Here is a 13,815-nt window from a genome sequence, read left to right as displayed (position 1 = left end):
CTAGCATGGATGTGAGGAACTTTATTTTGGTTGCCAGCATAATTAAAATCAACATCGGCCATATCAAAATTATACTACTAGGAGATAAACTGTTGTGTGGCAACTCAGAGTTCTCCAGTTTCATAATCAAATGATGCAAATACTCAAATAAACTGGTACCTGCAGAAGCGCTCAAAGGCTCCATTGGCTTAATGCATCTCTACAGCATACAACCAAACAGAGCTCCACATGCAACAGACTAGGAGAAACATTTTCTTAGCCTTTCAGTGCACTGCTCGTTTCTAGCATAAATTCTTCATGAAAAATGAAGGTCTCAAGGACCGAATGCAATTCTCTGCACCAGATCTGGCCTTAATGCATCTCTACAGTTTCATAATCAAATGATGCAAATACTCAAATAAACTGGTACCTGCAGAAGCGCTCAAAGGCTCCATTGGCTTAATGCATCTCTACAGCATACAACCAAACAGAGCTCCACATGCAACAGACTACAGGAGAAACATTTTCTTAGCCTTTCAGTGCACTGCTCGTTTCTAGCATAAATTCTTCACAAAAAATGAAGGTCTCAAGGACCGAATGCAATTCTCTGCACCAGATCTGGCCTTCTCTTGCTTGGCATCCGAAGAAGTCCAGTAATTTGGAGCTCAGTGACAGCCCTGCAGAACCGTGCTCTGGAAAATTACGTGTCAAGGATTACCTGGACTGAAATATCAGTAGAAAATTATGGACTGGTATTTGAAAATGAAAACCATGAATTCAGTTTGTCAAACTGTGGTCAATGAAGCAAAAAAAACTATGGTCAAGGATACTGGATCATGGCTCCACTCTGTTGAGGCGTGGCTTTTGATTTCTTTTTTGAGGGAGAACCAACCAATTTGCTTTTCCCTTTTGAATTGATAATTCCATCAAAAGACAGGTACCAGTCATGGAGGTTAATTACGTCACCATATTCTTGGGCTAGGTTGCACCTGCAACATAAAATGGTTTCGCATCAGCTATAAAATGTTGGCCAAGGCTTTGCTTGCCCACGATATGGCGAATGTTTGAGCCTAGGCCTAGCCTGTCAATCATGTATAAATTTACTCCATGGACTTACATTACTAATATGGCATATTATGGTGGTGCCATTCAGATTCCAAGCGTAACAGCTACTTAAATATCAGTCAGAATATTCATATCTTAATGCATGGACTTACATAACTGATGTGTCATGCAAGGATGCTGACACAGCAATTCCATTTCTGCTGCAGCAAGAGCAATTAAGACGGCTCTGTGACTTCAGGAGATCAAGCTGAACCATTCTTCTTGGGTTTCCAATTAGTGCCTAGATATGAGATGAGATGAAATGGAAATCAGAATTGTTATTAGTATATGGATTACTCTTACCATTCTAAATTAATTGAAGTTCTAGCTTTGTCCTAAGTCAAACTTCTCTATATTTGACCAAGTCTTGAAAAATGTGTTAATATCGACAACATCACATATATATAATATGAAAATATTTTTTATGATGAATCTAGTGAAACTAATTTGGTGTTGCAGTTGTTGATGTATTTTTCATTTTTTTTCTATGGTCTTGGTTAAACTTAAAAGAAGTTTGACTTAAGAACTAATTTGGAACAGATGGAGTACACAGTAACAACAATTTTTTATATGAAGGAAAAACTTACAGATTGGAGAACACCAACATTCTTGAAGCAAATGATTTCGTGGAAAGGTAAACACTCGACAGGCACCAAAAAATTTCTGTTGAATATCTAGACATTAGATGCTGAAACTTCAAATGACTTAATAATATTATAAACTGAACAGAGTTAATAGGATAAGTGACTTCTCAGTTCACAGCATAAACTTGACAATCAGTCATGTCAAGATGTTAATTACTAAATCTCATTGTATATCATACCTATTCCTAGAGGGTCTTATGGTATATCATTGTACATCTAGGCTTCATCTGGTATTGTGGTGGATTATGATAAACTGCTGATCACATTTGGCCCAGCTTCGTATATTTGGGTGTCTAGCTAGACGCTTCTCTTAATGAGGATGGAAACAAATATATTACTGTGTTTCAAACTGAGACGAAATGTTAGAGAACAAACACACTGGATAACAAAATTTATCTGATATTAAGCTAATTTACCAACCACAACATGCAAGATCAAAATGGTGCTGAGCTAATATATCCTACCATAACTTTACCTCGTAATATCATCCAATAGCATGGTAGCTTTATCGTTTAATGGCACTGTTCCAATTGCAGTACTATTTGTTGATCTCCTGATACAGCATGAAGTGATGGTCAGCCAGTTTCAGCTAAGCAAAATTTATAATATTGTATTGGAGTTTCATGGATAAGATATTCAGTCACGTCTTGCCAGTTGTCACTATTGCATTGTATGTAAAGTAAATACTATATTAGTCTGACTGGCAGCAGGTGCGTTGAATGAAACACCCCTGCTAATTACTATTCGACATTACAATCATGATCATGATTCAGTATCACAAGTCTTACATATCCATTAATTATAAATAAAAATAACTGCATGGTTATTTTGGCATTCTTAATATTTGTTTTATCAATAGAATTGCACATGAGAGATGATAAAAGGTGGTACAAACCTAGGCCACTTATCCTTTGTGATTGTCACACAATCTTCACTGGTTGTGGTTGACTGAAGCTCTTTGACCTTGGCATTAATCTAGAAAAGAATGAGCATATTCATAACTAGCGCCTCAGTGCAGCCAATACAAATATTGCAATTATTGTCTTTGGGTTTTCTGCTACAAGCCCATAATTAGCTTCTCCAATGTAAAGTGAAATTGCCGAATTTCCAGTCCATTTTGTAAAAAGATAAGTTCAGCAACCACAAGTATTCAGAAGCTACTTTAACACAAAAAACTTCAAACAGAGAACCAAAATAATGTCCCATTTTCAGAGTATCTATCCAGATTCCATACAAACAACCTAGTACGAAAACTGGTGATGAGAAACTGGATCCACCATTTAGCAAGTGAATAAACTTGACCAAAATGACTTGATGAGAAATAATAAATTTCTCGTTACATGACTTGTACTTCTTTCACCAAAGTGTTCATCATTACAAAATCAGCAGTGAGAATACCTCATTCATTCCTTCTAAATGGATGCTCCAAACTTCAAGAACACGAAATAATGTTTCCATAGGCATGTATCTGATCCAACATAACGGATTCATCAGAATCTAAAAGACCAAATTAAATAAAAGTTTCAAAAAAGGGTATTGCCTTCAGACAAATGAAAAAATCAGCCCTAGTATGTAACCGCTGCAAAAAAAAAAACTTGTCTTTCATGGTAATTGTCAGTTGGCCATATTACTTCCAATACAATAATCATGGCCTAGTGACTCCATTAAAGAGTCTGGAGCTCTCTTAAATTATAAATTAAAGATATAAAAAAGTACGAGGAGAGTGATTGGGGAAATACTGTGCACGGTCAAATACCGCAGGGCCGCAGGTTTTATATTAGCTCAACAATGCAATGATAGAAATTACAATCGGTTAGGATCTACATGTGATATACTCCCTCCGTTTCTAAATATAAGCCTTTTTAGATATTTTAATACAGACTACATACAGATATATAGACATATTTTAGACTGTAGATTCACTCATTTTGCTCCATATGTAGTCCATATTGGAATCCCTAAAAAGGCTTAGGAATGGAGAGAGTACAAGATTAGATATGCACAACTATCTATAACAGTAATAAATCAGAGACTTTGTGCATCAAGAAATCTGAAAGCAAATTCGATCATCTTACCTTACTGTATCCAATGCCTGAGCTATACATCTTCTACCAGCACCTGATTTTCCACTTGATAGATTCCCACTTGTCGGTTTAGACAGCAGTTCATTATTTGAATCATTCTGAGTATGCAGATCCGGATTGATTGCCTCGCAGAAAATATCTAGAAGTTGCACTTTGCCATGTCTTCCAGCTTCATACAAGCACTGGATGGTCATAATGTGGGAGACAAATATTCAGTATTATGGACCTACCATATTCACAATTAATCAACTAAAGAAGCTTCTGTAATTTCAAAATTGTATGGATGTGTTTTATACCATATATATACCAATGAGTAAATTACACAGTTACACTTTTCATTAGCTTTTATTTAAGTATCCTTCACATGAAGGTAGACATGTGAGCATGCAATATCTTAAGTGTTTACCACAACGCTCATTTATGTATAATGATGGAGAGCTGTCGTTTTCTCAAGGGCTGTTAAGTGTTTACCGAGAGAACAGAACTCCAATCCTTTTGCAGCTTCATCAGCTCAGACAACCCTTCTACCAAATTGTTGCCAGGCTTGATTGAGTTATTTTCCCTGCAATACACAGTTTCAAACCTATAGAATGGGAGAAATTATTGTAACCAGATCTTATAGATGATCTTATACCTAGTGCATGAGGGTAAACCAAAAGCTTGTTTCTGAATTGCTACAGGCAGTGCACCAAATTTATCACGCCAAAAGTTCTGTAGGGCAGTAAATCAGAAGCAACTCAAACAGAGATATATATACTAAAATATAAGGGAAACTGAAGTGTAGGTTCTAGCTGGTAGTAGTAACAAAAAAATAGCAAACATGGTACTATGATGGAAATAGGAAATAGCAGCAACCTCAGAATCCTCTTCAAGCATTCCCATGCACAAGAAACTCAAAGGTTCGACGGAGAAGTGCTTACTGCATGCAAGCTATGTCAATTTTGATTAGTTTTTCCATAACAGATGGAGAAAATATATTCGATAGAATTTCTAACATGAATATAGCTTAAGTGCTTAATATGAAAAACTAACCTTGAGAGCACTAATGAATGATGTTATTGTCCCATCGTGTCTGAAAAAGTAATTTCTGAGGAAGACTGCAACTTCGTGACTGATGCAGAAACCGGCACATGGTTTAACAAGGATGGCCTCCACAAGGGCATTCATTCTATCAGAGGGAGACCCCAACGTGAGTTTACAGGGATCTAATCTTTGAAGAGCTTCCGATGAGAGCAGTTTCCGTGGTGCGTCAAGGGTAGTTGCTATCCCCATTACAAAGAAGATTGGTATCTTAATTACCCACTCACTACAATAAAGAGAAAAGTATTAGGCTTTCAAAAATTCTATGTCGAACCAAATCCACAAATGCAAGCTTCTTAATTGAAATTAATCGCAGAAAGAAGAAAAACTATGTATTATGTTTCATTACTGGTAAATACATTTCTTCTAGAGAGGAGCTAAACAAGTGGCATGCTCATGCAACTACAAGAATATGTTTCATTACTACTCCCTCCGTCCCATAATGTAAGACGTTTTTTGACACTACACTCTAATGTCAAAAAACGTCTTACATTATGGGACAGAGGGAGTAGTAAATACATTTCTTCTAGAGAGGAGCTAAACAAGTGGCATGGAGCATGCAACTACAAGAAAAGGAGCAGAAGCTATTGAACAAATAAATCGATATGCTTCTTGCTATCATTGACATTGAAACTAATTAGTGTTAAGCTGTAAGGATTAAACAGTGGGCTAAGAGTTGAAACTGGTATTTATGTAGTCAGGATTTTTGCATATCTCATGGGTACCGAGATCAGAGTTTCTTCAAAGATTGCACCTACTTTTACCTGGGTTGGCGTAGAAGTGCCTAAAAGATAAGAGCAAAGTGCCTGAAGCGACTAAACATAGAGTTTACCTCAGCGTCATCAGAAGCTCTCCCAAGACATCACCGGAGCATTGCTCTAAATCATCAATTATGATAATGATAGGTTGATCGTAATTGTCGCCTTTGCAGTACCAAGATGCGAGTGCAGATACATCCGCTACCTGTTGGAGAAAAGCAGCAACAGATGAAGTTAGAGAGCCAATACACTCAAGTCTGAATCAACAATGCAGATTTAAAAAGATTTGAGCCACATTCATGTCACTCACATCTGGAACATCTGAAAGCAGCTGCCTCAACAAGCTCCTTAAACAGCCACCGACTCCATTCTTTGATGATAATTCCGTTGCCGAGAGCTTGGCCAAGTGACATCCATTAGACTCCAGATGATCCATGAGATCCCGAAATGTCGTGACATCATCAACAAATTCTGCGTTCTCTGCAAAAGTGAGAAACCCAATCCAATCAAATCAGTCGATTCCTCGTCAGTAGAAACCAATCAGTCAAACACTTGATGGCAGTGTTCTGCTTACTAGTGAGAACAAATGCCGTTGGTATCTTTCTGCAGATCACATCAGTTAAGAGAGGGTACGGTTGCTGGATTTCGGCAGGGCGGGGTCTCATGATAGAGCGGATCGCGGAGAAGGATTCCTGGACCCACCGCAGCACCTGGTCGAACAGCTTGAGGTTGATGCCTCTGAGGACCTCCTGGAACCAAAACGATACCAAGATGAGACATAGCACGCATTAACGTATGCGCATGATGAGGAACGAGGCTGGTCGATCGGAGAGAGGCAGACATTGATGGTGGATTGGATCTTAGACCAGGTGCAGTGGAATGCCTCCAGGCGGAGCTGCTCGTACATCTCCATGTCCGCCTCATCGTCGTCATCCCGCGGTCTCTTTGCAGATTTGGGGTTGGGAGATGACGGCTGGGAGACCTCGATTCGCCGCCGAGCCCGGGAAGTTGCCGGGGAGGAAATGGATGCGGATGCGCCAGCGGACGCCTTATGAAGTACAAAGAACGGCTGCAAGAAGACTGACATGAGAGGGGGGTAAATGCAGATCACACGCAGGCTGCAACATCTGAGCAGAAACATGCCTGGATATTGTTGGCGGCTGTGAGCGGAGCTTCGCGGGATGGTGTACCCATGGCTCCGGCGGTCAGAGGGGGGAGGCGGCGGCGGCGAGGGGCACGGCAGCTGCTAATCGAGCCGGCGGTTGCTCACCCCCGCGAGGCAGCGGGCTAATTGATAATGCTCTGCCCCGGCAGACGGCGGCGCGGTTAGGGGAAGGAGGGGCGGGACGGGCCGCGCGAGGACGGGAGGGGGACGGAGGAGCGGGCGAACGAATCAGGGAAGGCGTGCGTGGGTAGTTTCGGACGGGGAGAGAAGAGAGGGGACTGATGTGATCTGACGGTCAGGGCGCTCCGAGGGGTCGGGTCGTGTGGCTGGAAATTGCCTGTTGGGACGGTGCCTTAGGGTAGACCAGTGCGATGTCTGGCTTGGCGGGAATTTGCGCGCCAGAATTGAGCGGGCCCCTGAGTCCCAAGGGCCGTTTGTGCCCGTGATATTCAGCCCACCCTGGTTGGTAGGCAGGCTTAGCTTGGGAAAAGGCCTTCTTCTCTCTAAAAAAAAGTTAATACAGTACGCACTTTGCGTGCTCTTAATTTTTTTGTAGAGAGGCCTCAAATCAGCCCTTTCTTTTTGAACCACAAACCGTAGGTAGAACAATTGTTCTACGGTATTTTCTCACTAATAAGGCAAATATAATACAATATTTTATACAAGAAAAACAACAGAAATGAAAAAACTGTTCTAGTGAAATAAAAAACTCAAAACTTGCAAGGTTTAACGAGCATTTTCTGTTCAATCGTCGAAACTAGCGAATTAAGTTGAATTGGCATTTGAACGGGTTTAAGGAGTCGAGTCGTCAAATAACATTCTCTCTAAGCTTTGGCTGCGTTTTTTTTATAATAATCTCCTCCATTCAATCACAGTTGCATCATTTACAAGGAAGGCATCATCGCATCCGGAGGCGAATCCATCCAGATACTAGGAGGAGGTATCTTTACAGCTGTACTCGGTAAACTTTGGATGTGTTTGTTTAGCCTTCCTGGGCGACTTTTCATGAGAGAAAAACTACGTTTGTTTGGGAATTGTGAGGATATATCATTAAGAGCATGCATTGGGAGTGGCATAAACCTGCTTTTGGCTGTACTTTACACTTAGGGGCTGTTCGGCAGTCCACCAGCTCCCTGGAATTTGAGAATCTGGGGAGTACCTGTTCAGTCGCTCTGCAGTTTTCGACTAGAACTCCGCCAGCTCCTGGAGCGGCAGCGTGGAGCACAGGGACTCCGAACAGTCCCCTAGTGTGGATATGATCTAGCTGCAACTGTTCTGGTAGATTCATTGCAAGATGTTTTGCTGTGTTCACAAGTTCCTCCGAAAAGGAAATTAGTGTTGTCACTATAATGCACTTACTTGCTTTCAGTTCTTCAGATGACATTATGTGATTCCACATCACCGTGAATCGTGATTGCACAAATATGACGATTCAAAGGATAATGAAAAGAAGATGCATCAGCAGTTCAAAAATTCCAACATCATAAAACTTAGCAGCAATCTGTGCCCGGACATTCAACCAAGTCTAAAAACACTAAAATCACACTAGATAGCAGCACTGCCCAGTGCTCATCATCAAAACAACAGCCAAAGTTTTCCTTCTAATATAATCCACAACGGAGAGCACAGAACCAGGTAAATGTGATCCGAAAACTAAAACAATTGTCCAGTTTCAAGTGCTCGATTGGTTACAGTCACACCGGTCACACACATGAACCAGCTCAAGCCCACAATTATAATTACATCAGTGACTTAAAATTATCGTACATACACTACAATTGGCACCCCCGTGCATCATCGTACATACACTACAACTGGCACCTCGTGCATTATTGTACAACAAGGACCTGCAGCCTTGACCGCGCCTCCGCAACTGAACTCAACTGTTCTTCGTTAGGGTTTGCTCTTGCAGCAGCAAGAGCTTCAGCATATGTAACTCTTTCCTGCTCTATCTTGTCCACTTCAATCTTGTCGATTTCACTCTGAAAGAGCAACGTTTGATGGTTACTTAAAGAGGGTAAATATGCAGGCATGACATCTTCCCAGTTTTACTTTTGTTGAAGTTTCCTGGCAGCTTTCATAGTGATCTTGCATGGCGGGGCACAGGTCGCACTATTAACATATCCTAGCAGTGTTACCCTTATTATGTTGATAGCCTAAATTGTTAGCGAATTTCATTGTAGAATCCGAATCTTAAACATTACATGATTTTCAAGCCAGAAATGATAAGCTAGATTACCATACAATTTACACAGTTGACAAAAAAGGAACAATTTGGAATACTACATTGCAATTAGATCTTTTGCAGAGAATTAGTAGTACAGATAACAGCGTCATCATTGATCAGACCTGTAAAACTTGTAGGGATTCAAGGATTACTCACCACTGATTGAAGTGCCTCTAGATCATAAGATGGTATGCTACCATCGTGACAATCATCTGAAACATTCTCCGAGATTTTCTCGAATAATGTCACGAATGAACTTATCTCAAACTCCATATTGGAGACGTCCCCTTGAAGATCTTCCACCTTCTTATTTGAGGTCTTTACCTCCCATTCCAATTTTTCTAAGGATGCTTGCTTGTCTGCAAGCATAATCTACAGAAGAAATTTCAGAAAAAAAAACATCAAATAAATGCCCTAGTATGGGCAGTTGATTTGACTATAAACCAAACATTTAATATAAGAAACGAAGGGAACAGAACACCCACTCTGTTAAACTTTACCGAAATTGAGCTATGCTGTTATCATCTGGTAAGGGAAATGTATATGAAATAAACATGCTTTATTCAACTGCATTGCAAAAAGTGGAATTGCGTAAATGCACAGATCAATTCTGTGCACGAGAACAGGGCCACAGTTCAGTTTGCACTATGGCCAAAATGAGGATTAAAACTTTGGACCGGATAGCCTAGTAGTGGAAAAAAAACTAGGCTGCAGAGATTTGAAATTCACTAATAAAGCCTGGCACGAGGATTAAATGCATTGCAATCCAGATTATAACTGGAAAGTGGAAACTGCTGCATATGGCCTGTCTGCTATTCGTACCTTAGTTTCTTCAGTTTAAAATCAACTTGGCATATTGTGAACTAAATGGTGGTGAACATAAGCATATCATTCCCTAATTTTATGTTGTAATTGCAAGAAATGTTTGATGAATCTTCTAGGAATTGGCCACATGCTCTTTTCAAAGAAATTACCATTTTGGCTGCTTGGAACATATGGAAGATTAGAAGCAGATGCTACTTTGACAGGATACCTGCCTCCTTGGTGGACTGGCTGAGACTACTCCAATCTCACCTCAATATTTTGAAACTGAGGGTGCAGCCTAATATAGCCGAATTTTTGACTAGCTTTAATGATAGTCATGTAGTGTCACTTTTCTTTCTTCTTATGGCCTTTGTATAATTCTGGATTTTGTTTCATGACTCTGTAAATATTCTTTATTTAATTTAAATAGCAATAGGAGCCTCTCCTGCTGCTCTAATGGTTAAAAAATGTATTTTATGTGTTTGTTAGGATCATTGTGATTTGAACACCAAAAATATAAAGCGTAGCAAGTAGTGTGCCATTTGTAGAACAAAATTTAAAACGATAACGACAAATAAGCTTCAGAACAAGAGAGGAAACTCTGGCTCACTGAAGCAGAATATAGCACAATTTCCACTAAAGAAATATATATAGCACAATGTAATTGCAGGCAGGCGGGCAATTCACCTTTGCATTTTGTAACTGAGAATTAGCATATTTGATCAAAGCTTCTTTCTCAGCAACTTGGCGTTTCAACCCATCAACTGTCGAATACACCGCATTCATCTCACTCACAGTACTCTCGGCAGACCTCAATGCCTCCTCTTTTTCGACAAGTTGCTTTTGGAGCTCATCGACCTGCTCACGCAGCAAGCCAATCTCATCCTTGTCTTTGGGTTTATTTTCTGCTCCCGATTGAGTCATCGGGGCAACGGAGCCGTTCTCTCCATTTGAATCAGGTGTGCTTTTATTTCCTGTGTCTCCAGGATCCCTCCGCTTTTTTGCCGACAAGGTTTGTGGTGTCTTTGCGCTTTTCAAATCACCACCCTATAAGAAAAAAATCACGCATCCCTTCACCGTTACAAAAGCTCATGACAGTAACAAAACAGATTTATCAACGCCATGCCATCTCAACAAGGCTACAAAAGCTTAACAGAAACCGACAGACTTGCGAGATCTACCCCTGTAAACCATGTAAATGACAATGAAATTCCCTAATCTGAACTTTCTTGCACAGCCTATCTACCGAAGCACGACATCTGAACCACTCCCGGGGTCGCAATTCAGAAAAGTACACAGGGAAACCGAAACATCAGCAACTGTCACTATAGCTTTTTTGTTAATGCAAAAAATCCCCACATCCAAGGAGCAAAGCGCCAAAAGACGAAGAAAGAAGCGTGTCACCTTCTTGGCCGGCGCCGGCGTGTACACCAGCGAGGCGCGCCGCGAGTACGACGGGTTCGTCCTCTGATCCTGCATCCAGAGGCAAAGCAAGCCCGATGGTTAGAACGACCCGAATCTACAAGCTCCGCGAGAGGGAGCATGAAATCCCTCCAGCCCCGGCGAGATCTGCGCCTCGGCTCGCCCACGCGCGCGCTCACCATGAGGGACTCGACGAGCGGCACCATGTCGACCAGGTCCTTGAAGAGGACCCGATCCACGTTCCCGCGGACCTCGCCGGGGCCGGCCGCGCCGGCGCCGGCCTCCGCCGGCCGGAGGGACCGGTCGAGCATCCCTTTTGTCTCTTTTCAAAGCGAATCGGGAGGGCGACGAGTGGGAGTGGGGCGGAATGGAATCGGGTTGGGAATTTGGGAACGGGAAACGGCTGGGAATAGACGAGAGGGTCGGGCGGGTGGTTGGGTCGGGGTTTAAGGCCGCGCGGCTTCTCCGGGTCGCTGGGTTCCGTCGTGGTGTTGATTCCGACCGACCGGGCCGCTTTTTAGGAGGCTTCTTGGTGCGGTGCGGATGGAGTCCTGGCTGGAAAATGCCTGCTTTGGGAAAGGGAACGAGGGGGCCAAAGAGGCGTCACGCTTTGGCTAATGATTCTGTTGTGTGGTTCATGCAAGTGGAAACTAGTACTACTATATGGAATTGGCAGATGGAATTACTTCTTCTTCCAAGGGGATCTTATCTTCTTTTTGTTTTTAACTAGTCAATGTGTACGTGCAATGCACGTTAATTTGAAAGTATATTAAGTGTGTGTGGATATTAAGTAGGATATTATTTGCATGTTATTATGTGATCAACATTATATTTGGCATTGCCGCAAAAAAAACATTATATTTGGCTTGAAACTAACTGCACGCTAAACGTGTTGAGTGCTCGACATTGAAGCGGTCTAGGTCGTTGGATTGACATGATTTGATGTCTGAAATTAATTAGATCTGCCCCTTTGGGTCTTTTTATATTGGTATAGATATAGATAATGTACTCCCTCCGTTCACAAATATAAGATGTTCTTGATATTTCAAAATGAGCTGACTACGGATTGAAATGTGTGAACAAACACACTAAAACGTGTCTTGTACATTTGATTTCGGAAAAAAATAGAACATCTAAATGTGTAGGGACTACTATTCCATGCTGCTCACTCCACCCTTATTTATAAGTCTAGAACACCGCACACATTTCGGTAGAAAAAAATGACCATGGATTTGTTCAATAAAATATTAGTTATATGTCGTAAAACCTATATCATAACGGGGAAAGTATCTAGTGCTCCCAGGTCTAGGGTGCTCCCGGTGCTCCGATGCGGAAAACATTTTTTAAAATGTTTAGAAAATTCTGAAAAAAATGCAGCACATCGATGGAACATCGATGTCTCTTGTCAAAAAATTTCAAATCAAAATTCGAAATATTGTTCGAGATACAAAAATGACAAAATTGACATCAATGTGATAAATGGGCCAAAACTAAAGCCTAACTTATGTTATGTACAAAAATTTATCATTTTTGTATCTTGAGCAATGTTTCGAATTTTGATTTGAAATTTGTGACAAGAGACATCGATGTTCCATCGATGTGCTGCATTTTTTCAGAATTTTTTGAACATTTTAAAAATGTTTTTCGGACATTTGGAGCACCGGGAGCACCCCAAGCCTGGGAGCACTAGATACTTTCCCTATCATAACGTTCAATTCCAAAGAAAGATTTCAATGATGTGTTTGTTGTTGCATATAGTGTATATTTTATAGACTAAATTAATGGTCAAGGTTAAAATATGCTTGAGACTTATAAATCAGGATAGATGAAGTAGTGGAAATGAAAGGAGACAATCTTAAGATAAAGAGTCAATATCGGCTACCTGATCAAGGTGTGTGCCGAATATTAAGTGTAGCTAAATGATCTATGGCAACAAATATGTGCACGAGTGTCTCCGTTTCACGGGATACGCTCTCCACCAGATGCTCCACCAGGTTATGGGTCATTAGATTCAAAATCAAAGGACAAGATCCATCTGCAAGGGGAGCTGCTGGTGTATTTGCAAAACAAACCTTCAAGTCTAGCTAAACAAATAAGATAGACCTCCCAAGCCCAGTTTGTCTATCGCCCTTCCTCAATCCTGTCTTTGCCCCGTCCTGTCTCCTGTGCCCCCCACCACCTTGGCATGGGAGCTGAGGTAGGGTTTGAAAAAAAATCGCCCATCATGTCTCTTTCCCTCTCCAGCAGAAAGTCAGGATCTCCGCCATAGAAGCTAAACCTACGCAACGAACTGTATTGTGGCGCTGGCTCATGTTCTAGTTTTGGGACGTCGATGGTACAAAGTGACACAAGAGTTGATAGTCTGCTGTACTTCAAGGATCAAGGTGTGTTGTCTTCTTCCTTTACCAATGTGTTTTGGAATGAGTATTATCTACACCGAACCGATGTATGATATATGCAACTAGAAGGGTAAAAATTGTATCTTCAGTTTCAGTTGCTACAGTAATAAGATTACAAATACACAAACAAGATGCTTTTGTTTTATTCC

General features: G+C 41.1%; 2 protein-coding genes across 2 annotated transcripts; both read right to left on the bottom strand.

Moving 5' to 3' along the window:
* Window positions 1-239: 239 nt before the first annotated feature.
* LOC119328810 (origin of replication complex subunit 3-like) lies at window positions 240-7,089 on the bottom strand. The gene is made up of 17 exons (XM_037601798.1): window positions 6,793-7,089; window positions 6,491-6,718; window positions 6,224-6,398; window positions 5,960-6,129; window positions 5,724-5,854; window positions 4,844-5,117; window positions 4,667-4,741; window positions 4,446-4,522; window positions 4,283-4,373; window positions 3,803-3,993; window positions 3,126-3,195; window positions 2,623-2,702; window positions 2,203-2,280; window positions 1,671-1,746; window positions 1,197-1,324; window positions 810-968; window positions 240-671 (listed from the first exon to the last, which is right to left on the bottom strand). Exons 1-17 carry the CDS (start codon window positions 6,841-6,843, stop codon window positions 566-568), a joined length of 2,160 nt encoding a protein of 719 aa, XP_037457695.1. The 5' UTR covers window positions 6,844-7,089; the 3' UTR covers window positions 240-565.
* A 1,251-nt stretch (window positions 7,090-8,340) lies between these two features.
* On the bottom strand, window positions 8,341-11,684 carry LOC119328811 (protein MICROTUBULE BINDING PROTEIN 2C-like). The gene is made up of 5 exons (XM_037601799.1): window positions 11,447-11,684; window positions 11,250-11,318; window positions 10,533-10,892; window positions 9,198-9,413; window positions 8,341-8,796 (listed from the first exon to the last, which is right to left on the bottom strand). The coding sequence occupies exons 1-5, from the start codon at window positions 11,576-11,578 to the stop codon at window positions 8,644-8,646; spliced, it is 930 nt and encodes a 309-aa protein (XP_037457696.1). The 5' UTR covers window positions 11,579-11,684; the 3' UTR covers window positions 8,341-8,643.
* Between the last annotated feature and the right edge of the window lie 2,131 nt (window positions 11,685-13,815).

Source organism: Triticum dicoccoides, chromosome 7A, assembly GCF_002162155.2.
Source record: "Triticum dicoccoides isolate Atlit2015 ecotype Zavitan chromosome 7A, WEW_v2.0, whole genome shotgun sequence".
NCBI lineage: Eukaryota > Viridiplantae > Streptophyta > Magnoliopsida > Poales > Poaceae > Triticum > Triticum dicoccoides.
This window is presented reverse-complemented; position numbering and strand designations above follow the sequence as displayed.

Bases quoted from the DNA above. Each gene is read 5' to 3' on its own strand.
- LOC119328810 (XM_037601798.1), bottom strand. From the start codon at position 6,843: ATGGGTACACCATCCCGCGAAGCTCCGCTCACAGCCGCCAACAATATC. The intron at 2,703-3,125 runs GTATTCTCACTG...ATTCTTTTCTAG, and splicing joins ATTTAGAAGGAATGAATGAG to ATTAATGCCAAGGTCAAAGA. The intron at 2,281-2,622 runs GTTTGTACCACC...ATGCTGTATCAG, and splicing joins ACAAAGGATAAGTGGCCTAG to GAGATCAACAAATAGTACTG.
- LOC119328811 (XM_037601799.1), bottom strand. From the start codon at position 11,578: ATGCTCGACCGGTCCCTCCGGCCGGCGGAGGCCGGCGCCGGCGCGGCC. The intron at 11,319-11,446 runs GTGAGCGCGCGC...CTCTGGATGCAG, and splicing joins CGCTCGTCGAGTCCCTCATG to GATCAGAGGACGAACCCGTC. The intron at 9,414-10,532 runs GTGAATTGCCCG...TTTCTTCTGTAG, and splicing joins CTCAGTTACAAAATGCAAAG to ATTATGCTTGCAGACAAGCA.